Source organism: Carcharhinus amblyrhynchos, chromosome 4, assembly GCF_965287045.1.
Source record: "Carcharhinus amblyrhynchos chromosome 4, sCarAmb.v2.hapA, whole genome shotgun sequence".
Lineage (NCBI taxonomy): Eukaryota > Metazoa > Chordata > Chondrichthyes > Carcharhiniformes > Carcharhinidae > Carcharhinus > Carcharhinus amblyrhynchos.
Window position 1 is genome coordinate 140,095,196 of NC_137327.1, and position 25,504 is coordinate 140,120,699.

At 41.6% G+C, this 25,504-nt stretch overlaps 1 protein-coding gene across 4 annotated transcripts in view; it reads right to left on the bottom strand.

The window, feature by feature from the left end:
- Positions 1–279: 279 nt before the first annotated feature.
- Positions 280–25,504, bottom strand: part of phf6 (PHD finger protein 6) — a 93,600-nt gene continuing 68,375 nt past the window's right edge. Inside the window, exons 11-14 of one of the 4 annotated variants that reach the window (XM_080187973.1) lie at positions 13,012–13,120; positions 11,699–11,767; positions 11,544–11,612; positions 280–2,406 (exon numbers count right to left, since the gene is read on the bottom strand). In XM_080187973.1, coding sequence (XP_080044099.1) covers positions 11,750–11,767; positions 13,012–13,120 — 127 coding nt within the window. In that variant the 3' untranslated portion in view covers positions 280–2,406; positions 11,544–11,612; positions 11,699–11,749. Of the gene's footprint in view, positions 2,407–8,648; positions 11,613–11,698; positions 11,768–13,011; positions 13,121–25,504 lie in introns of those variants that run through there. The other 3 variants (XM_080187974.1, XM_080187972.1, XM_080187975.1) reach the window with 3 other exon arrangements.

The window sequence follows — 25,504 nt, forward strand, 5'->3', positions numbered from 1 at the left end:
CTATAGGATAGGATATGGCAGGCAGAATTTTGGAAGAATTAGAGGTTTATGCAGGGTGGAGTAGGAGAGTTTTGGAGTAAATCAAGCTGGAAGACTGGAAAAATCAATGATTAGTTTTAAAATCAGATGGTTAGCCACATAACTCACTCCAGATGCTGTGTTGACTCAGTGTGCTTAATGAATGTTACAACCAAGGTCAACTTTGACAGGACTTGATTACGAAAATCCAGTTAATCTGTAATACTATTGATGAACAAACAACTTTAAATCTAAGGCAGATATACTTTTATTAAAAACATTCAATGACTAAGTGTTTTAGACAAAAAGTAACACCATGATACTTAGAAAGTAAAAACGTTAAATACATTAAAAAATGGGAATGTGGCAACTTCTTCCTGGTGTTTTGTGTCGAATGTCATAAAGGCAATTTTATCTCCACATGAATTCAAAGCTGCAATACCCGACATCAGTGAACATTTTACATTTCAGTCCTTACTTTGAATAAGCATTCCTCATTGCATGCAAACAGAATCACTATTAAACATTATTTACTGCACAGGAAAAACATTATGAAGTTTCATTTAAACTTTTCCCAAATCTGTGACCTACAGCGAATACAGATGCTGTACAGCAAAGTCTCAGGAACAAAGGTGAACATTTCCAAACACGCAAAATTCGACAAACATAATGAGACTAGTAGATAGAGATGTAAAATAGGTTGAAGAGTGACCAGGCTATATACATCATCACAAACTGCAGTGTAGGCATTATGTCAAAACTTATATTGTTCCTTATTTAATAGTGCAGCTTTAAAACAATTGATGAACACTGTTGTGGTAATACAGCTCTTATAAGGGCCACTTTAAACACACAGAAATGCAGAATCACCACCTGACATTAAAACCTGATTCAAAATGCATCCTGGCCCAAAGATGGAAGCAAATTGTTTGTTATTTATTCCCAAGTCCAGGAGCAATATTTTGTTAGTTTTTAAAATTTTGATTCCGAGAACTGGGGCATTGTTGACAAGTCAGCATTTATTGCCCATTCTAACAGTACTGCGGTAGCAGCATGCCCAATTATTGAACCACTGCAATAGTGTATGTAGTAGTTTGATATTAAGTCAATTTAAATTTGCTTGGCTCTTTCAAAGCAGTTAAGAATCAACCACATTTGCATGGACTGGAGTCACACACAGTCTCGACCAGGTCAAGATGGCAGATTTCATTCCATAAAGGATATCAATGTTTTTAAGACCGACAGCTTCACTGTCACTTTTATCGATTCTGAAACTGAATTCAAATTTTGCAGATGGAATTTCAATTCCTGTTCTCTGGATTATTCGTTTAGGCTTTGGGTTACCAGTCCAGTATCAACCACCGACCTATCATTCCTTTATCAGAAAGCATGACAGCCAATACCTGCTCAACCTAACCTTCTTCAGCCAGGTTTCTTAAGAAATCAGTAATCCAGGCTAAATTCACAGAGTTTGTTTGGAAACCTGGGGTATTTGCATCCAATGAAGTGATTTCAATTAAAAGACCATTAAAATAACAAATGCCAGGAAATACTTTTCCCTATTAACTGTTCCAGCCTAGAGAGACTGCTACAGGTAAGTCCCCAGAGAAAATCAGAAAATTTGCCCCATTCAAATGGAATGACAATTACAAAACAGACTTCACCAGAGGATTTGACCACAACATCTTCCTGTTTCATATTTAAGGCACTTATATGTCCATTAAATATAAACCTTGGATTTCCACAAACAGATTGTTTAACTAGCCAATATTAAAAAAATCAACAGTTTTAACAGGACATTTACCAATTTTGACAGTGCAATAAAAATGAAATAAGTTCATACCGTAGTTTGCTAAATACAATTGGTATTTGTCATTTTGCTAGTAACTGGCTTCCATTATTAGCTGAAATTGGCCCTCAGCTTCACATCAATAAGTAAAAATAAGGAAATCAGACTGGTGACATTCACAGAGGGAAACATTGCGACAACTGCTGCTTCACTGATAATGTTAATCAAAGCACACAATTTCCACGAATCTGTATCATGTTTAGCCCAAAACAAATTTCATCTTTTGATTGAATTGTGTTAGCTACAGGTTCAGTCACTAAGCAATTTCATTTAATGCTAATTTTCCTTTTGTATATTTTTATCATTTCCCTTCAATCGTTTCAAATTACAAATCCTGTGGTTTGAATAATGTTGCAAAATTACCAGATGACAGTCCAAACATCAGGGTTCATTTAATGCGTTCAGCCCTGTGTACATCACAATCCATAGTATTCGGCTCAGTAGCCCCCATTAGTATCACATGGTAGAATAATGGGAGGCCAATTTCTTGCCAGCGATTCCTCAATATCATTGTCAGCACAATGAGTGGATACTTGGCACTGTTCCATCGGAGAGAGAAGGAAACTGGTATTACTTCTAGACAGAATTACAAATACATTTCCTTCCTTCAGACACAAAGGTGTAAATAAAGCAGCAAAATAGGCCAGTTAATAAAATCTTCAATATTTTGTAACGAGTGTCTACAATACAATGAAAATAGTAAATACTTGGAAAGACAAAAGTGAATCAAGTTCAAAAGAAATTAAATGGAAGCAGTTCACAGATTTTTTCAAAAAAAATTTGAGAAGATCCCCTAATAAAAGACAATTTGGCAATAACGGCAAGTAAAATGAAGGAGAATGTGGCCACAAGGAATGAGATGATTGCATATCGATAAAAATAAAATTTTAGGGTCTCCCAATCAAGGAAGATATTTCATGGCTGTGTGGGGCCATTGGGAAGAAACCCAGGCTTGACACCGAGTGAATTGCATCAAAGTTTGCAGATGACACCTCGCATATTTTGACAATGACTATGAAAGGATGCACAAGGACAGAAAATAAGACAGCAGTACGAGCAGATAGAATTCAGTACCGAGAAACGTGAAGTAATTTACTTTGGGATTAGTAGGAAAAGATTTTGCACCTCAAATCGCAGGCTTTTGAAATGGAGCGGAGATCATTTTGTTCCCAGATACACAGGTCAATAAAAACTGCAGCACAAGTAGATAAGTCATGTAAAAGAATGTTTGGCGTCTATTGGACACAAATGAGGATGCAGTGTTCAACAAGACAGTAGACTGCAGCTGGAGCTGTGCCTGTAGGTTTGACCAGTCTATGATTGATATACAAGCAATGTAAAAGACGCATTGTAGACATTGCCAAGAACGCGGAGAAATTAGAGAAACTAGACATCTTTTTCCAGAATGGAGAAGGTTAAGGAGTAGCCTGACAAGAGTTTTCAGGATTACAAAGGGTTCAAAGGCAACCAGCGATAGACTATTTCCACTTTGTCAACAAGGCCGTAAGAGGCCACAGCTTTAAATAAAGTTGTGTTTGGGAGGTGGGGAGGAACATTCTTAATATAGGGTGGCTGGAATGTGGAACTAACTCATTGGAACATTGTAGTTGGAGTTATTTTCAAAAGGAATAAGATTGCTGCTTTAAAAAGTGAAATATTAAAATACATCAAGATGACACATGAAAGTGGGACAAGGCTCACAGAGAAAAATGCAGACTGTGCTATTTATGATTCGATGGTAGAGGCCAATGGCCTGCTGCAATGCTGGAATATTATCTTGTTGTATGAACAATGAACATAATATTATTTTCAATCACACTGGAACATTCTGCCTTCTCTCAACTCCTTTTGCCAGAGTATGAGACAGAAACCCTCAATCTAGGACATCATACAGTCAACAGGCCAAGAGCAGCCAGCCAGCCACATTTTGAACAGCACATTTGCCAAGGTGAATAGGAGGGAGGCCTGAAGCTTCCCTAATTGGTTAGTATTGTCACTGACTTTATACATTCTTTTGAAGCATTTTTGCACAAGTCACTATATTCAAGCCTTTTAAACATTTAATTTCTGTCCATCTCAGCGTCAGGGAGATACATTTTTAGATATTAATCAACAAGTCAGTAATCTGGAAGGCAGATGGTCAACAGAAGGATAAACTAACCCACAAAAGAGGAATGCTGTAGCCTGTGTTTGTGTGGGACAAATTCTATTGAATTCACTAACAATTACTAGTGCAGTATGAACAGAATGTGATGACATTTGATATTTTGATCTGGACACGGAGCTCAGAGGAAGCTTTCTGTGAAATTCACGACTTCAAGCATGGTAGATGCTGGGACATTGAGTAAATTTAAGGAGGCCAGATTTTTAATTAGTAAGGATTTGAAAGGCGGCAGTGAACAGGCAGGAAATTGGAGTTGAGTCGGTTAGGATTACATTTGCTGGAGTTTAGAATGAGCGGGGATCTTATAGAAACCTGTAAAATTCTAATAGAATCAGACAGGTAGTTGTAAGCAGGATATCCTTGATGGTGGGAATGTCCAGAACCAGGGATTATAATCTAAGGATACAGGGTAAATCTTTTAGGACATAGATGAGGAGAAATTTCTTGATCGAGATTGGTGAGCCTGTGGAATTCGCTACCACAGAAAGCAGTTAAGGCCAAAACATTTGTATGTTTTCAAGGAATTAGATATAGCCCTTGGGGGGCAACGGGTATCAAAGGATATGGGGGCAGGAGGATCAGGCTATTGAGTTGGATGATCATAATGAATGATGGAACAGGCTCGAGGGGCCAAAATCACCAACAACCGCTCCTAATTCATAATATTCCTGGTGAAGACATATTAGGCTTATTGCCTCAGACCTTTTCATCTACCAAAAGACAGAAACTGTAGTTATACCTGCATCTCTTCAACTGTATCTTACTGAGATTTAGTGATATATATGCATATCACTTTGAACAGTACAATGTTTTAAAATGAAAAACTAAAACTGAATACAAATGATTGCTCCCCTGTCCCACAATCTAGACAGAATAATGTAATACCCAGAAGCAAATACACACAAGTAATCTCACAGGTCATAAGAAAATCAGGTTGACTGTAGACATTGAATTGAATGATAATGGTTCAATGTACCATATGGAAATCATCAGATAGTAGTTGGGATTTCATTAATTTCTGGAATTTTTCCCTACCGGAGGCATTGATTCCTTCTTTGGCATTGGTCACATTCCACTATCTAGTTTGGTTGGGTAATTCACAGTGAGATCAAGTGTATTGGACTACAAGAGAATATAGACAGAATGGTTAAATGGGCAGATAACTGGCAGGTGGAATTTAACGCTGAAAAGTGAGGGGTAAAGATGCAATTTGACAAGAAAGTATTCAATGAATGGTAAGACAATAGGAAGCTTGGCATTTGTCCACAGATTTCTGAAAGCGGAAGGGCATGTTAGTATGGTGGTGAAAAAGGCACATGGGACACTTGCCTTTATGAGTTGAGGCAAAGCTTATAAAAGGAAGTCATGCTGGAGTTGTATAGAACTTTGGTGAGGCCACAGGTAGAGTACTGTGTGCAGTTCTGTATATTATTGTTGGAAGGATGTGATTGCACTGGAGGGGGTGCAGAGAAGATTCACCAGAATGCTGCCTGGGATGGAACATTTAAATTATGAAGCAAAGTTGAATAGACTTGGGTTATTTTCATTGGAACAGAGAAGATTGCGGGGTGACCTGATCAAGGTGTACAAGATTATCAAACATATCGATAGAGTGAACAAGCAGCAGATGTTCTCCTTAGTTGAAATCACAAGGGGACATAGGTTCAAGGTGAGGGACAGGTGGTTTGGGCGGGTGTGAAGAAAAACATTTTAACGCAGGTGGTGATGACAGTGTGGGATGCGCTGCCTGCGAGGGTGGTGGAGGTGGGATGCCTCACATCCTTTAACAAGTATCTGGACGAGCACTTGGCACATCGTAACATTCAGGGCGAGAGGCCAAGTGCTGGCAGATGGGATTAGGTGGGAGTTCAGGTGTTTCTCAAGTGTTGGTGTGCTCTAGATGGGGCGAAGGGCCTCTTCTGCACCTTATGATTCTATGATCCTATCAAAGGTATTTGACTGCAATTGAAGGTGACGATACTTCTGCACCCAAATCTGTTAATACTAAATATCCATCTGTGTAAACCCAGTAAGGGACCAGTACATAGTAACCTTCCTCCTTAACCTGGGACACAGACAACTCATGCTCCTGCCATATCTCCCACTTCAACACTATCCTTAATTCTACTGTTAATTTTCAAAACAACAATGGAACCTCGGGTGTTGCTTACCTCAGCTATCCATGGGAGAAACTTACAAATTCACATACCAATTAGGGGCAGGCCATTTGGCCCCTTGAGCCTGCTGTCATTTGATAAGATCATGGCTTTTCAAATTGTGGCCTCAACTCTTCTTTCCCGACTTTCCCAGTCCATACTATTTCCAGGGCAACTTCCTTAAATACTCTGGGATGAAGATTAACAGGACCTGGAGATTTATCCACCTTCAATCTCATCAATTTTCCAAAAACCATTTCTCCAGCTGATTTCCTTCAACTCTTCATTGGCGCAAGAGAAGTAAGGGAACTGTGGCCAAACCATGGCTTACAATGGAAATTAGAGATAGTGTCAGATTCAAGGAAGAAGCATATAAATTGGCAAGAGAAAGCAATAGGCCTGAGGATCAGTTTAAAATTCTGCAGTGGATGATCAAGGCATTCAGGGAAAAATGGAGTATGGAACTAAGCTAGCAGGGAACATAAAAACTAACTGTAGCAGTTTCTATTGATATGTAAAGAGAAAAAGATTGACAAAAACGAATGAAGGCCCCTTACAGTCAGAAACAGGAGAATTCATAACAGGGAATAAAGAAATAGCTCAGGAATTAAATTTGTACTTTGCTTCAGTCTTCACAAAGGAAGATATGAGGTACAGAAGTGCTGAGAGGAACAAGTTTTAGTGAGGAGCTGAAGGAAATCAGCATTAGTAGAGAAATGGTTTTAGGGAAATTGATAGGATCGAAGGTGGATAAATCTCCAAGTCCAGATCATCTTCATCCCAGAGTCTTAAGGAAATGGTCCTGGAAATAAGAGATCCATTCGTGGTTATTTTCTAGAATTCTTTGGACTCTGGACTGGTTCCGACAGATTGAAGGTTAGCTAATGTAAGCCCACTATTCAAAAAGGGAGGTAGAGAGAAAACAGGGAATGATAACTAGTCATGAAAACAGAAAATGCTGGAAAAATCTCAGCAGGTCTAATATCTGTGGGGAGAGAATAGAGCCAATGTTCAGTCACCCTTGGCTCTGACAAAGGCTCATCCAGACTTGAAAGATTGGCTCTAGTCTCTCCCCACAAATGCTGTCAGACTTAGAGATTTTCCAGCATTTTCTACTTTTGTTTCAGATTCCAGAATCCACTGGAACAATGATACTGCTCCAACATCAGTACTGGGCAAGTTTCTAGAGTTTATTATCAAGGGTTCATAACTCAACATTTGGAAGGCAGTGTTATAATTAGACAAAGTCAACATGGGTTTACAAAAGGGAAATCAGGCTTGATGGATCTATTGGAATTCTTTGAGGATGTAACTAGTAGAGTTGACTGAGGAGAACCAAAGGATGTAGTTTGTTTAGACTTTCAGAAAGCTTTTGACAATGTTTCACAGAAAAGACTACTAAATAAAGTTAAAGTACGTGGTATTGCAGGTAATGTTGAGATGGATAGAAAGCTGGTTAGCAGATAGGAAGCAAAGAGTTGGCATAAATGGGTGTTTTTCTGATTGGCAGTTGGTGACTAGTGGAGTTCCACAGGGATTTGTGCTCGTGTCCCAACTGTTCACATTATATATTAATGATTTGGAAGAGGGAACTGAATGTATTATTTCCAAATTTGCAGATGATACAAAATTAGGTGGGAGGATAACCATGAGGATGATGCAGAGATACTTCAGTATGATTTGGACAGGCTGAATGTATGAGCATCTGCATGGCAAATGCAGTATAATGTGAAAAAATGTGATGTTACCCACTTTGGTAGCAATTCTAGGAAGACAGATTGTTACTTGAATGGGTGTAAATTGAGGGGGGGCGGATACTCAATGAGACCTTGGACCTTGCATCAGTCACTGAAAATAAGCATGCAGGTATAGCAGGCAGTAAAGGCAGCAAATGATGTGTACTTGACAGCGAGAGGATTTGAGTATAGGGATAGGGAATGTTTTACTGCAATTGTACAGGGCATTAGTGAGGCCACATCTGGAGCATTGTGTTTAGTTTTGGTGTCCTTAACTGAGGAAGGGTGTCTTTGCAATAGATGGGGTATAGCAAAGGTTTACTAGGCTGATTTCTGGGATGGCAGGTCTGTCATATGAGGAGACACTAAACTGGCTAGGATTAAATTCACTGGAGTTTAGAAGAGTGAGGGGATCTCATAGAAAGTTATAAAATTTTAACATGATTTTACAGGGTAGATGAAGAATGTTCCCAATGGTGGGGGAGTCCAGAACTAGGGGTCATAGTTTGAGGATAAGGGATAAACCTTTTAGAACTGAGGTGAGGAGAAATTTCTTCACCCACACAGTGGTGAATGTGTGGAATTCACTGCCAGAGAAGGTAGCTGAAAGCAAAATGTTGCATGATTTCAAAAAGAAATATATCTCTTGGGGCTAAAGGGATCAAGGGATATGGGGGGGGGGGGGGGGGGGGGGTGGAGGGAAATCAGGATATTGAATTCGATGATCAACCAGGAATGAATAACGGAAAGGCTGAAAGGACCAAACGGCCTATTCCTGCTTCTAGTTTCTATATTTCTACACGCGTTAACTCCCTTGTTAATTAAGGATCTAACTTACTGACCGACTGAGCGCACTAGCCTTCCATCATCTACACTAGCTCTTATGAAAAAAAAACACTGGCTGGTACCAAAATGCTCATTAACATATAGTACACCCACTGCAAGTGGCATTAAATATCCAAATAAACAATCTTTGCAACAGAAGTTTGATTCTCACATTTGGGTAATAGGAGTAAAAAGCATCCATATATAGACTTCGAACATTTCCAGTGCTGGTGAGGTCTGGGGTTAGAAATTTGAACTAACTCAGCAATGTGGTATAATTGGAGTTCTTGGAGAATGAGAAAAGTTAAGGAATTCAGTTCCTGTCTCCAACATTGCAGCATTACTTTCATTTGGTTTCCATATTTTATCAATATAATAAATACTTCTTAGATATGGGAACAGGAGGCAGCCATTCAGCCCCTCAAGTCTGTGTGCCTCGAGTGCAGACAGAGTGTTAAGAAGTTACAAGGAATGGCTGTTATACGAACAGATACGACAGCAAAATACACAATAATTGATTGGAGATAAACAGTACTACTTGCAAAACAAAAGTTTTGTTTATCAGCTGATACAGAAGGGAAAAGCTCAGGTTCACTGGGGCATGAAAATTTTTGGGGTTAATAGTACAAACCAGAACAATGAACAAGCCTGACCTGCATTGCCATTAAATGTGTTGCAGAAATAAGGAAAACAAAAATGGCTAAAAAAAATTTAAGAAGTTAAGTGACAAATAGTTTTGAAGGCTTTTCATTGTGATCTGTTCCATAGATTTGCACTTAACTTGGAGCCCACAGTTTGCCCATTGTCACATGAACATCTGTTCTGACAAGCAGCAGGTCCTTAACATTTTAGAAACGTATTTTTTAAAACACAATGTTTACAATCAGATTTTTAAAAAAAATATACTACATCCAGTCTGTGCGCTAATGCCATTTTTGCCATTGCCGCATTTTACACACACTGAATTTATATTTTCTGCCGTTTCTTTCTCTTTATTCATTCATGGGATGTGGGCATTGCTGTCTGGGCCAGCCCTTACTGTCCATCACTAACTGCCCTCCATTTCAGAGGGCATTCGAGAGCCAACCACATTGCTGTGGATCTGGGGTTATATACAGGTCAGACTAAGTAAGGATGGCATTCTCTGAAATGGAGGGCAATTCGGGATGGGCAATAAATGCTGCCCCAGCCAGCAATGCCCAAATCCCATGCATGAATAAGTGCACTTGCAAGAAAAGGCAATTATCATGATTTTTGAATAACATACAACTATTTTGAAAAAGAGCAAAATACAATATTTTGAGCTATTTTAGTCAAGACAACAGAATTGGGCAAAACAAACCATGGGTGAAGTATTGCCTAATATTAATACAAGCAACCTGTGGGAAATTAAAGCATTTTACAGGAAATGCAATTACTTTAGGCCCAGAAGTTTTGGCCTAAAATACTGATGCTGGCAAAACCAACATGTAAAAACATTCAGCTGGGCAACTTTTAGAGCACATGTAAAAACTAGGGCATTTGATAACCAGGTACATTTAGGCATCAAAACAACACAACAGAAAATATATATAATTATAAAATGAATATTTTGTTTAGCTATTCAAACCAAAAAAAATTGAAGAAAGGGCTGGAGGACAGTGCATCCACTGCTGACAGACTAACATCTTGCCTAAATTTAATTTTTTGTCCTGGCAGTTACTTTTAACATCTAGATAAGTGAGGTGTGAAGGGACCCGACTATAAATAGCACTATTTATTAATCAGCAACAACCTAATTCTAAAATATTTTTTATTCTGAAGGCCTAACCTTTACAAAGAAAACCACAATCACAGGAAGGAAATTAAGATGGAAATAATATACTTTATATACTGATGTAAATCTAGCAATAGTCAAAGCCATTCATTTCCATTGAAACATTTAATACAGACTTTAACACTTAAACTAATCCATGATTTCATTGGCAATGCTATTTGCACCAGTATGTTTGACTAGGCTGTAATTAGCTGACCAAGTTAGGCCCTGGCCATTGCACAGATTGCAGTCTCAGTTGTACATTTCTGAAGAACTTCCATTATGCCTTAAAGTAAAAACATGGGTCAGTCTCATGCTGTTCAAGAAGGGTCACCACCACCTGGGAACTGACTCATCTCATCTCTCTGCATCCTAGATTTTCATCAGTTGTTCCCAGATGGGGTGCAGTGGAATTGTGGAACTGGGAGACATATCCATGCCCAGCTCGGTGCCTGGCTTTACTGAGCATCATCACCCTTCAGTATGGAGATCTGAATCATCCCATTACGTGGACTCATCCATTGTGAACTATGTTGGAACTGTAAATGCATTTTGCTTAGGACTGCCCACTAATCAAGATCTTTGTGGTGAAAATACCTTATTCTAGTCATTGGATTGGAGATTTAAATTTGAGTTTTTATTTTCAAACTCCTCTTGTTTGATGTTGAGTTCCAGGTGCACCCAAAAGTGCACACCCTTGTGTTGTTCCCTCTCATGGCCCTCATTATGCAAAGGAGTATCAGCAGATCAGCTCGCACTATCTAATCATGATTCAGCAAATCAAATTATTTCAATTCAAACGGCTGTAATAAAAGATATTCTAAATAATCCATTTCATGGAATCTCTTGATCAGAAAAAGCAGGTACATTAGCCGTGCTAGTTCACTACATTGTCTCCCTTCCTGAGGAGGAATATTGACAGAACAAAAAGATTTCTTGAAAGATCTTTGGATATTTCTATGCTTCTCACGAGCCCATTAGCGTTTTGAGCACAATATACCAGCCTCATCCACTTAGTCCACAGGCATTTTCTTGGCACTTTCCTGTATCCAAGGCTTCGTTAATTTCTCTGTTCAACATAAAGGGAAAAAAACAGTTGGCCAAAGTTATTTGCATTGCAATCTATCTGACAACCCATACAACATGCAATATTACCTCTAGAGATTCAGGCATCCATTAAATCAGAAGGAATTTGAATGCATTTTTCTATACCTCTTCTAAGACCTAATGAACAAACAAAAAATGACTATTACTTTATGATTTTAAACTTGGCTAACCTGCTTTCAGCACTATTAAATATGAATGCCTGTGTCTTTGTTCCCCTCTTGTTAATGTACTCCTCCATTAAGTGCCAACAGGACATTCTGCTCCAGGATTTCACCCAAACCCCCAGTCTCCATGTTAATAAACAGACATGAGCAACAAGAGGTATTCAAACAACACCTTCGTTTCTCTCATCATGACAGCTCAGTCTCTGCACTCATCAATCCTACATTTCTAGCAAGGGCCAGTGAATAGTAATCAGAAACAAATATGTTGTTTTTTTTTACAGGAATTAACACTCCCTGGTCCAAAGATTAGAGATAAACCCCAGCACATGAAGTGGTAAATAGTTAAAGCACAGACCAAGAATCATGCTGCTTTGTATGGTTTACTGTCATGTGAGCCTCTGGAAACAGCCTGGACAGGCATGTTTTAAACTACATTTCATATGATAGAGGTTTACATTATAATGACAGGTTTAGATAAGATAGACAAAGAAAAGCTGTTTTGTTACTATAAGAGGACACAGGTTTCAGGCGAAAGGTGGCAAGTTTAGGGGAGATGTGCGGAGAAAGTTTTTCCACACAGAAACAGGTGCCTGGAATGCACTGCCAGTGGAGGTGGTGGAAGCAGGCACATTAGCAACTGTCAAGGTGTATCTCGATAAACACATGAATGGGAGGCAAACAGAGGGATAGAAACCGTGCATCAGTGCAGGCCTGGTGAGCCAAAAGGCCTGTTCCTGTGCCGTATTGCTCTTTTTTGTTAGTTGACAGTTCAAGGACTAGGAAGTAGAGTGTTACAGGGAAGAGCTTTAACTCAGTGAATGGCAAAAACCTGAAACTCTTTCTATGAAGGTGATGGCAAACTTAGTTCCAAACTTTGTCATTTAGCTCTTCCCCGCTGTTAGATCAAGGGTAAAATTCAATCAAGACTAAGTAATGCCAACAATACTGAATCTGTACAAAAATCCTAAGAACGTGTGAAAGTATTAATGAGAAGCAAAAACCAATAATGGGATCACAAGGTGAGGAATACAATCCTCCATCAATAAGTCAACAAACAATAGCTTGTTTGGCTATGTAAACAGGGTGTTTCCATCTAGAGAAAAATTGAGATTATTTTGCCAAATACAAACATTTAAATATTTGTCAAATACACTGGCACCTCCCTCCACCACCACTGCCACAATGATCCTCATGTACCTCTCGGTCACGCTCAGCTTCTTGCTCTCTGCCGCACCGCGAGACACTTTCTCTTTCTTCATCCTCCTCATCTCGGTCATCATTTCCACTGTGGTTTTTACAGTAAAGCCTGTCAAATAAACCTATTTTAACATTCAAAAATCTCAAACTTGGATTTCAATTTTTGAATTGCAAATTGTTTTAAAAAAAAAAGCACTAAATATAAAATAAAATCTCAGCCAGGGATTCTGAACTTTGAGAAAAACGTGTAAACACTCCCATTCCAACAAATGAAAATGATACAATATAAAATTACTGCTTTCCTGAGCATGCAAAACAGTCTGCCAAAGCAGAACATATCCTGCACCTTCCTTTATCCTCTTACTGTCTTTTCCCCCCTCTGATATTCACTTTGTCCTTCACTCATTTTAAAATCTTTTCCTTCCTGATTTATTGCAGTTTTTCACGGTTCAGAAACCTAAGTTACTCTCTGGGGAGCTTGATAGAGAATCTGCTGCTGAAGAAGACTGCAAAGGAGGCTGCCAATGTGACAGAAAATAGGTACAGCAATAAGCTATTCAGCCCTTCACGCCTATTCCTCCTTTCACATAAACCGGTGGAATCCAATCAATGGGTACCCATTTTGTACAAGTTATACCATCGCATGATAAGACAGCGACCAACAGGAATACAGTAATATATAGCATCAACCAATGGGAGACATCATCAAACACACATACCACCGCCCTGTCCCCTAATTGAGCAGGTGGTTGTGGTGATCTGTGTTCTTGAATCACTGCAGCCCATGTGTTGAAAGAGGCTTGATGAGTTAACAGTGCATCTTGTACATGATACACATCGCTACCTCTGGTGGAGGGAGTGAATGTTTAAGGTGGTTGAAGGGTACTGATCAAGTGGGCTGCTTCATCTTGGCAGTGTCAAGCTGAAGTGTTGTTGGGATTGCACTTATCCTGGTAAATATATTCCATCACACATCTAACTTGTACCTTGCAGATGGTGGACAGGCTTTAGAGAGTCAGATGATGAGTTATCCTCTTTGGAATTCTCAACCTTTGACGTGCTCTTGTAGCACAGAGTTTAGATAGCTGGCCCAGTGAAGTCTCTGATCAATGAGAAGTGCAAAGGAAGACGTACTGACCTCGAAATTTAGCTCTTTTACCCATGTTTGGATCAAGGCTGTAACGTGGTCAAACTGTTGCTGAGTAAACTACTTCCAGCTGTGGTTCAGTCGATAGCACTTTCAACTGCTAAACCAAGTTCCCAATTCAAATTTCATTTAGAGCTTGAACAAAAACCCAGGATGGCACGCACTCTGATGCAGAACTGAGACTGTTGCACTGTCAAAGGTGACTGTTGTCTTTTGGAGAACAAGCTCAATTTTCTCAGCCTCTCACCATAGGACACCCACCCTGCCCCCACAACAGATTCCAAGAGTGGTTGCACCCAAGCCCTGTACAACTGCAGCAAAACTCATTTATTGTTGTACTCTAAACCCCTGTAATAAAGGCTAACATTTGCCTAATTGCTTGCCGTACCTTCATGCTAATTTTGTGTTCCTTGGAAACGTGCACCCAACTTTTCCTAAAAATTCTTTTATGGGATTTGGATGTCATCAGCTAGGCCAGAATTTGTTGCCTGCCCTTCGTCGTCCTTCAGAAGGTGGTGGCAAGGTGCTTCCTTAAACTGCTGCAGTCCACGTGACGTAGGCGCACCCACAGTACTGTTAGGAAGAGTGTTCTGGGATTTTGACCCAGTGACAGTGAAGGAATGGCGATATATTTCCAAGTCAGTATGATGTATGGGGCTTGGAAGGGAACTTACAACTGATAGTGTTCCCATGTGCCTGCTGCTCTTGTACTTCTGGAATTATAAAGTTGTTACAGCACAAAAGGCACAGTGTGTCCACACTGGCTTTCTAAGAAGCAGTGCACATACTGCCACTCCCATCCACATCCCTCTTATACTCAAAAAACAAAGAAAAATGTACAGCAGCATTAAAGAATGCCACTGTTGCCCTCATGTCTTAGGAGTCTTAGTAGTGTTGAAGAGCAGAAGGATCTTGGGGTCCGGGTCCACAGGACTCTTAAATCGGCCTCGCAGGTGGAGGAGGTGGTCAAGAAGGCGTATGGTGTACTGGCCTTCATTAATCGAGGGATTGAGTTTAGGAGTCGGGAGGTAATGCTGCAACTTTATAAGACCCTTGTCAGGCCTCATTTGGAGTACTGTGCGCAGTTCTGGTCGCCTCACTATAGGAAAGACGTAGAAGCTATTGAAAGGGTACAGAGGAGATTTATAAGGATGTTGCCTGGACTGGGAGGCATGCCTTATGAAGTTAGGTTGAGGGAGCTGGGACTCTTTTCCCTGGAGAGACGAAGGTTGAGAGGCGACCTGATAGAAGTTTATAAAATGTTGAGAGGAATAGATAGGGTGGATTCTCAGAGGCTATTTCCCCGGGTTGAAATGGTCGCTACGAGAGGACACAGATTTAAGGTGCGGGGGGGAAAGTACAGAAGTGATGTTAGGGGTAAGTTTTTCACTCAGAGGGTGGTGAGTGAATGGAATCGGCTGCCGTCAGTGGTGGTGGAGGCGAACTCGCTGGGGTCTTTTAAAAGACTTCTGGATGAGTATATGGGATTTAATGGGATTGAGGGTTATAGATAGGTCTATAGATTGGTAGGTGTTGATGTGATCGGCGCAACTCGTGGGCCGAAGGGCCTGTTTGTGCTGTAGTGTTCTATGTTCTATGTCTGCACCAGTCAAAAAATAAGCTACCCCAGCCTAATCCAGAGAGCTTAATCTGTAGATTTTCAGGCTATGGCACCCATATCTAGATAGCTTTTAAATGAGTTTCTACCTCTACCATCCTTTCAGGCAGGGAGCTCTGAAGCCTTCTGGGCCGAAAATATTTTTCCTCATCTCATTATGAGGGCAGCACCCTCTGCTCTGGACTCTCTCTGGTGCAATTACATCCCTCCTATAACGAGATGAGCAGACTGGACACAGTATTCAATTTATGGCACAGTGGTTAGCACTGTTGCCTCAGTGACAGGGACCTGGGTTTGATTCCTCACTCAGGACACTGTCTTTGTAAAGTGTACACATTCTCCCTGTGGCTGTGTGGGTTTCCTCCAGATGCTCCGGTTTCCTCCCACAGTTGGAAGGAAGTGAGGTTAGGTGCATTGACCATGCTAAATTCTCCCTCAGTGTATCTGAACAGGTACCGGAGTGTGGTAACCAAGGAATTTTCACAGTAACTTCATTGCAATGTTAATGTGAGCCTACTTGGGACTAACTAACTTATATTCTATGCCTTGGCTAATAAAGGAACATTTTCATATTCCTTGTTAAGCACATTATCAATCTGTCCTGCAACCTTCACAGATCTGTGGAGGCCCTTCACTTCTCAGTATCCTCCCATCCTCAGAAGTTATCACAACTTGATAAAATTTAGTAAACAGTTTGAGAGTAAAAAACTTGTGTCTAAAACAACCATGTTTAACTTAAATAAATGAAGTGAGGATAGCATTCGCCAAAGAGGACTGGGTGGATACATTAGCAGCAAAGACAGTAAGCAGGCAGTGCCAAGCATTTAAAGAAGTAATTTGCAAATCAGCAAAAAATATATCCCAGTAAGGAGGAATGATTCTAAGAGAGGGATAAACAAGCCATAGCTAACCAAGGAAGGAGAGTATTAAGAAAAAGCACACAAAGAGACAAAAGTCAGTGATAGAACTGAAGACTGGGGTAAATTCAGAATCCTGTAAAGGAGGCTAAAAAGATAGAAAGTAAACCAAGAGGCAAACTCAGGGGCGGCATGGTGGTTAGTACTGCTGCCTCACAGAGCCAGGGTTCGATTCCCGGCTTATGTCACTGTCTGTGCGGAGTTTGCCACATCTAGAGCCACTGTAGATGTCCTCTAGGAGCAAAGACAGCTGGATCTGCAAGGGACACATCGACTGGGGTACTGCATAAACACAGCACGAGGCTTGGGGCCTTTGCTCACTTTGTGGGAGCAGAGACAGCCAGACCTGTGAGGAATACAGCTACTGGGCAGTAAGACTTTGAAAAGCAAAGCAATCAGGAGTGGTGTGACAGGAAAACAGTAATTTCATTGGTAAGTAACTACTAATTTGAATTACCTAGTCCAAGTTGCTTTCAGATCAAGAACAAAAGTGCACAGCACATGAACTGTTCCTTTGGCCCACCAAGACGATATCGACGTAGATGCCTCTCTATTGTAATATTTTCTTGCCCCAATGTGGTCCGTATCCTTCTATTCCTGCCTATTCATGTATCTATCCAGATGACTATCTAGCTGATGTGTGCCTCTCATTGTTTTATAGATCTCTATAAGATCACCCCTCAGCCTTCTACGCTCCAGACAAACAAGTCCCAGTCTATCCAGCCTCTCCTTATAACTCAAACCATCAAGTCCCAGTAGCATCCTAGTAAATCTTTTCTGCAGTCTTTCTAGTTTAATAATATCCTTTCTATAATAGGGTGACCCGAACTGCACACAGTGTTCCAAGTGCGGCCATAACAATGTCTTGTACAACTTTAACAAGATATCCCAACTCTTGTATTCAATGTTCTGACCAATGAAACCAAGCATGCCGAATGCCTTCTTCACCATTCTATCCAGCTGTGACTCCACTTTCAAGGAGCAATAAACACTGCTCGGAGATTTCTTTGTTCTGTAACTGTTCCCAATGCCCTACCATTAACTGAGTAAGCCTTGCCCTGGTTCAAACTACCAAAATGCATCGCCTCACACTTATCGAAATTAAACTCCATCTGCCATTCATCAGTCCATTGGCCCAATTGAGCAAGATCCTGTTGCAATCGGAGAGAATCTTCACTGTCCACTATGCCATCAATCTTGGCATCATCTGCAAACTTACTAACCATGCCCCCTATATTCTCATCCAAATCATTAATATAAATGACAAATAACAATGGACTCAGCACTGATCTCTGAGGCACACCACTGGTTACAGACCTCTAATTTGAAAAAACGACCCTCTGGCTTCTGTCGAGAAGTCAATTTTGTATCCATTTAGATACCTCACCCTGGATTCCGTGAGATTTAACCTCATGCAACAACCTACCATGCAGTACCTTGCCTTGCTAAAGTCCATGTAGACAACATCGACTGCACTGCCCTCATTTATCATCTTGGTTACCCCTTCAAACAAATTTATGAGACATGATTTTCCGCTCACAAAGCCACGCTGACTGTCCCTAATCAGTCCTTGCGTCTCTAAATGCCTGTAGATCCTGTCTCTCAAAATACCTTCCAACAACTTACCAACCACAGATGTGAGGCTCACTGGCCTGTAGTTCCCAGGCTTTTCCGTGCAGCCCTTTTTAAACAAAGGCCACTCTCCAATCTACAGGCACCTCACCTACGACTATCGATGATTCAAATATTTCTGCTAGGGGACCCGCAATTTCCTCCCTAGCCTCTCACAATGTCCCCCGGGATACACTTCATCAGGTCCCGGGGATTTATCTACCTTGATGCACTTTAAGACTTCCAACACCTCCTTCTCTGTAATATGTACACTCCTCGAGATATCATTATTTATTTCCCCAAGTTTCCTAACATCTATGCTTTTCTCAACAGTAAATACTGATGAGAAATATTCATTTAGGATCTCACCATTTCTTGTGAATCTGCACATAGATGACCTTATTGATCTGCAAGAGGCCCTACTCTCTCCCTTGTTACTCTTTGGCCCTTTATGTACTTATAGAAGCTCTCTGAATTATCCTTTGCCTCATCTGCCAAAACAATCTTGTGTCCCTTTTTGCCCTCCTGATTTCTCTCTTAACTCAACTCCTACACCCCCTATACTCTTCAAGGGATTCACTTGATCCCAGCTGTCTATGCATGTCATGTCTTAAGCAGGTAGGATCAGTCTATATTGAGGAAGTTAAAATCATCCATCACAACAATCCTGTTGTTTTTACATTCTCCGATAACAAATCAGTTCCTCCACTTCATGTTGACTGTTGAGAGGTCTGTAGTACAACCCCAATCATGTGATTGCACCACTCCTGTTCCTGAGTTCTACCCATTTGGTCTCACCAAATGATCCCACCAAGGTGTCCTTCTGTATAGCTGTGACATTCGCCCTGGTCAGGAAAGCAACACCCCACCTCTTTTGTCACCCTTTCTATCTCACCTGAAACATCTAAAGCCCGGAATGCTAAACTGCCAGTCCTGCCCTTCCCTCACCCAAATCTCCACAATTGCCACAACATCACAGTTCCATGGAGTAACTGAAGGTAAGAAGGAGAAATATTTGACAGATCAAGAAACTAAAAACCAGTTATTAGTTTAAACAAAAACAAATTAAATAAGACAGGAGGGAAAGTGGTGTGCTGTTCCTGCATTACGTGGGAACTGCTGGCCCCCATTGTGGGTTCCGAGTGAACACATCTGTAGCAAATATTGGTTTCTTGAGAAACTCTGGATCACATTTGATGAACTGCAGTCTGAGCCTCAAACACTGTGACACTTCACGGAGGGGGGAAAGATACCTGGTCTCTGTTTCAGGAGGTAGTCACACCCTTTACATTAAAGAACGTTAATGTAACGTCCAATGGCCAGAGACAGGGTGGTGTGACTTGAGTGTGAGGCAGGTAGAGTGATCTAGGAAGTAGGTTGCACAAGCCTCAACCATTGTCCTTGTCCAACAGGTTTGAGATTCTTGCTTCCTGTGTGGACGAGAGCAGGGACTGTAGGGAGGATGAGAAAGAAATGGCGGAGGTGATAGTGGATGCCTTGGTGGTTATTTTCCAGACGTCGCTGGATTCCGGGGAAGTGCCGGATGATTGGAAAACGGCTAATGTTACGCCGTTGTTTAAGAAGGGTGCCAGGCAAAAGGCGGGGAATTATAGGCCGGTTAGTTTAACGTCTGTGGTAGGTAAAATGTTAGAATCTGTCATTAAGGAGGAAATTGCAAGGCATCTTGAAGGGAATTACTTGATAGAGCAGACGCAGCACAGTTTCATTAAAGGGAAGTCGTGTCTGACAAATTTACTGGAGTTCTATGAGGATGTGTCTAGGGCGGTGGATAGAGGAGAGCCGGTGGATGTGGTCTTTCTCGATTTTCAGAAGGCGTTTGACAAAGTACCTCACAAGAGGTTATTGCAGAAGGTCGAGGGACATGGAGTTGGGGGTAGGGTGTTAGCGTGGATAGAGGATTGGTTGTCAAATAGGAGGCAGAGAGTGGGGGTCAACGGGTGCTATTCGGATTGGCGGATGGTGACTAGTGGAGTGCCCCAGGGGTCGGTGCTGGGGCCTCAGCTTTTTACCATTTATATAGATGATCTGGAGGAGGGAACCGAGTGTAGGGTGTCAAAATTTGCTGATGACACCAAGATTGGGGGAACGGCAAATTGTGCGGAGGGTGTGGAGAGTCTGCAGAAGGATCTAGATAGGCTGGGCGAATGGGCCAGGAAATGGCAAATGGAATTTAATGTTGGCAAGTGTGAGGTGGTCCACTTTGGTAGGAATAATGGTAGGAAGGATTATTACTTACGTGGCGAAAAACTGCAGCAGGCGACGGTGCAGAGGGACCTAGGGGTCCTTGTGCATGAGTCGCAAAAACCCAGCTTGCAGGTGCAGCAGGTGGTCAGGAAGGTAAATGGGATGCTGGCCTTCATAGCGAGGGGGATTGAATATAAAAGTAGGGAGGTCTTGCTGCAGCTGTATAGGGCATTGGTGAGGCCACAGCTGCAGTTTTGGGCGCCGCACCTGCGCAAAGATATTTTGGCCTTGGAGTGAGCGCAGAGGAGGTTTACTAGGCTGATACCGGAGTTGAGGGGGTTGAGCTATGAGGAGAGGCTGAATAAACTAGGCTTGTACTCGTTAGAGTTTAGAAGAATGAGGGGAGATCTCATTGAGATGTATAAGATGATGAATGGGATGGATAGGATAGAGGTGGAGAGACTCTTCCCGCTCAAAAAAGACAGTAGGACTAGGGGGCACAGCCTCAAGATAAAGGGGGGGCGGTTTAGAACAGAGTTGAGGAGGAACTTCTTCACTCAAAGGGTGGTGAATCTCTGGAATTCTCTGCCCGTTGAAGTGGTGGAGGCTGCCTCGCTCGATATTTTTAAGACGCGGGTTGATGGGTTTTTGATAAGAGGGGGGATTAAGGGTTATGGGGAGAGGGCGGGAAAGTGGAACTGAGCCACAACAGATCAGCCATGATCTTATTGAATGGCGGGGCAGGCTCGAAGGGCTAGATGGCCTACTCCTGCTCCTATTTCTTATGTTCTTATGAAAGGATGATCACAGCACAGTGGTACAGGGAACCATTTAAGTGGGGGAAGAGATGAGAAATGTAGTTGTCATCAGGAACAGTATAGATAGAGGCATAAACACTGTTCTCTGTAACCAGAATCATAAGATACATAGAGCAGGCTTACTCCTGCTTCTAGTTTCTGTCATTCATTTTGGTCCTGGCTGACCAACCAATTCAATATCCTGATGCCCCCCCTTCCCCCCCATATCCCTTGATCTCTTTAGCCTCTAGAACTATAACTTCCTCTTGACATCAGACAATGTTTTGGCTTCAACTACACTCGGTGGTAGTGAATTCCACACATTCACCACCCTCTGGGTGAAGAAATTTCTCCTCACCCCAGTTCTAAATGGTTTACCCCTTATCTTCAAACTATGATCCCCCATTCTGGATTCCCCCAGCATCAGGGGCATTCTTTTTGAATCTACTCAGTCTAATCCTGTTAGAATTTTACCAGTTTCTATGAGATCCCCTCTCACTCTTCTAAACGCTACTTAATTTAGTCCTAACCAACTTTGTCTCTCATGTACAAACCTGCCACCTGAGGAATCAGCCTGGTAAACCTTTGCTGTACCCCCTCTATAGCAAGGGCATCGTTCCTCAGTTAAGGACACCAAAACTGCACACAATGCTCCAGGTGTGGCCTCACCAATGTCCTGTACAATTGCAACAAAACATCCCTATACTTAAATCTTCTTGCTATCAAGGCCAACATACCATTTGTCTTCTTCACTGCCTGCTGTACCTGCAATGCTTACTTTCAGCAATTGATACATGAGGACACCAAGGTCTCACTGAGGATTTACCTTTCTCAGTTTACACCTACTCAAGTAATAATCTGTCTTCCCATTATTGCTACCAAAGTGCATAACCTCACATTTATCCACATTACATGGCATCTGCCATGCCTATGCCCACATTCAGGCTGTCCAAATCATGCTGAAGCATCTCTGCATCCTCCTCACAGCTCATCCTCTCACCCAATTTTGTATCATCCGCAAATTTGGAGATAATATATTTAGTTCTCTCTTCAAATCATTAATATATTAATGTGAATAGTTGGGATCCTAGTACAGATCCCTGCAGAACCCCACTATTCACCGACTGCCAATCAGAAAAAGATCCATTTCATCAACTCTTTGCTTCCTATCTGCTAACCAGCTTTCTAGCCATCTCAAGAGATTATCTGCAATCCCAAGAGCTTTCAAGAAACCGCAAAGGGTCATGAATGATGCCCATGCTATCACTTAAACCAGCCTCCCATTCATTGACACTGCCTATACTTCCCGCTGCTTCAGAAAAGCGGTCAGCATAATCAAAGACCCCATCACCCCAGACATTCTTTCTTCCATCAAGAAAAAGATACTAAAGTCTGAGATCATGTACCAACTGATTCAAAAACAACTTCTCCCCTGCTGTCATCAGACTTTTGAAAGGACGTACCTCACATTAAGTTGATCTTTCTTTACAACTCAGTGTATAACACTACATTCTGCACTCTCTCCTTTCCTTCTTTATGAATGGTACGCTTTGTCCGTATAGCACACAAAAAACAAAACTTTTCACACATGTTCGTACGTGATAATAAATCAAATCAAAATCAAATAACTTTGCATAGTAGTCTAGATCTTGAGTCTGTGGGTTGTGTTGCCTACCTGGTGCCAGGGTTCAGAGGAACTTGGACTGGGAGAGGAGTGATCCGGTTGTCATGGCCCACATAGGTACCAATGACAGAGTCAGTTTGCAGAGGGACACAGATAAGCTGCAGAGCTCAGCTGTGAGGTGGCAAATGGAGTTTAATGCAGAAAAGTGTGAGGGATTCACTTTAGAAAGAGTAACAGGATTACAGAATATAGGGCTAATGGAAGGACTCTTGGTAGTGTCGACGAGCAGAGAGATCTCGATGCACACGTGCATAGATCCCTGAAAGTTGGCACCCAGGTTGATAAGGTTGTTAAGCAGGCGTACGGCGTGTTAGCGTTTATTGGTAGAGGGATTGAATTTCGGAGCCATGAGATCATGTTGCAACTGTAGAAAACTCTGGTGTGGCTGCGCTTGGAATATTACGTACAGTTCTGGGTCGCCGCATTATAAAAAAGATGTGGAAGCATTGGAAAGGGTGCAGAGGAGGTTTACCAGGATGTTGCCTGGTATGGTGGGAAGGTCTTATGAGGAAAGGCTGAGGGACTTGAGGTTGTTTTCGTTAGAGAGAAGAAGGTTAAGAGGTGACCTAATTGAGGCATACAAGATGATCAGAGGATTAGATAGGGTCGACAGTGACAGCCTTTTTCCTCGGGTGGTGATAGCTAACATGAGGGGACGTAGCTTTAAATTGAGGGGTGATAAAGATAGGACGGATGTCAGAGGTAGGTTCTTTACTCAGAGGGTAGCAAGGGCGTGGAATGCCCTGCTTGCAGCAGTTGTGGACTCGCCAACTTTTAAGGATGTTCAAACAGTCATTGGATAGACATATTGATAATATTGGAATAGTTTAGGTTAGACGGTCATTAGATTCATTCTACTGGTCAGTGCAACATCAAGGGCCGAAGGGCCTGTACTGCACTGTAATGTTCTATAGATACAAGGAGGACCTTGGTGAGACCACATTTGGAATATTGTGTGCAGTTCTGATCACCTCATTATAAGGAGGATGTGGAAGCATTGGAGAGAGTGCAGAGGAGATTTATGAGGATGCTGCCTGGTTTGGACGGTAGGTCTTATGAGGAAAGGCTGAGGGAGCTAGGGCAATTCTCTTCAGACTGGAGGAGGATGAGAGGCAACTTAATAGAGGTTTATAAGATAATGAGGGGGATAGATAGAGTGGATGTTCAGAGACTATTTCCTCAGGTGGATGTAGCTGTTATTAGGGGGCATAACTATAAGGTTCATGGTATAGGAGGGATATCTGAGGTAGGTTCTTTACTCAGAGTGGTTGGAGTGTGGAATGAACTGCCTGCTGTGACAATGAAGTCAGACACTTCAGGCACTTTCAAGCAGTTATTGGATAGGCACATGGAGCACGCCAGAATGATAGGGAGTGGGATAGCTTGATTTTGGTTTTGGACAAAGCTTGGCACAACATCAAGGGCTAAAGGGCCTGTAATGTGCTGTACTGTTCTATGTTCTAAGGATAGAGGTTCTGCTGACGGAACATGAGCAGCTAGGGGCCAAATTGAAAAGCAGAACTAAAAAGGTAACCATCTCCAGGTTATTACCTGAGCCACAAGTTAATTGGCACAGGATCAATAAGATCAGAGGTAAATGTGCGGTTCAAAGATTGGTGTGGGAGAAATGGTTTCAAATTCATGGGACACTGCTCCTGTACTGGAGAATGATGGAACTGTTCAAATAGGACGGTCTTTGCCTAAATCATGCTTGAACCAGAGTCCTGGTGAGTCGCATAATTAGGACTGTAGATAGGATTTGGGGTGGGGTGGGGTGGGGCAGGGCGATCCACAGCACAAATAGAGACAAAGGGGGTTTGATTTGGTAGCAATTGCTGAGACATGGTTACAAGGAGACCAGGTGGGGGAATTAAATATCAAACAGTACTCAATGTTTCAGAAGGATAAACAGAAAGAAAAAGGATGTGGTGTAGTTTTGCTCATGAAGGATGGGATCAGTGCTGTAGCGAGAAGTGATATAAACATTTGATATCAAGATGTACAATCAGTCTGGGTAAAAATAAGAAATAGCAAAGGAAAGAAGTCCCTGGTAGGTGAATTCTATAGGTCCCCAACAGTAGTTTCGCAGTGAGACACAGTATCAACTAGGAAATACAGGGAACTTGTAAGAAAGGTACAGCGATAATCATGGGTGAATTAAAATGCACATAGATTGGATTAATCTAATTGGAAAAGACAGCCTCAAGGATAAGCTCAATGAATGTACTAGAGATTTGTTTCTTGGAGCAATATGTTGTGGAACCAACCAGAGAGCAAGTTATTCTAGACTTGGTACTGGGTAATGAGCAGGGATTAATTAATGACTTCATAGTTAAAGGATCCTCTGAGGGACAGTGATCATAGCATAATAGAATTCAAAATTCAGTTTCAGGGTGAGATACTGGAGTCCCACACTTGCATTTTGGAGTTAAAGCTAATCACAGGCATGGGGGTAAACGTGGCCTTCGTAGACTGGGCAGAAGGCTAAAAAGCAGGACAGTTTATGAGCTTAAA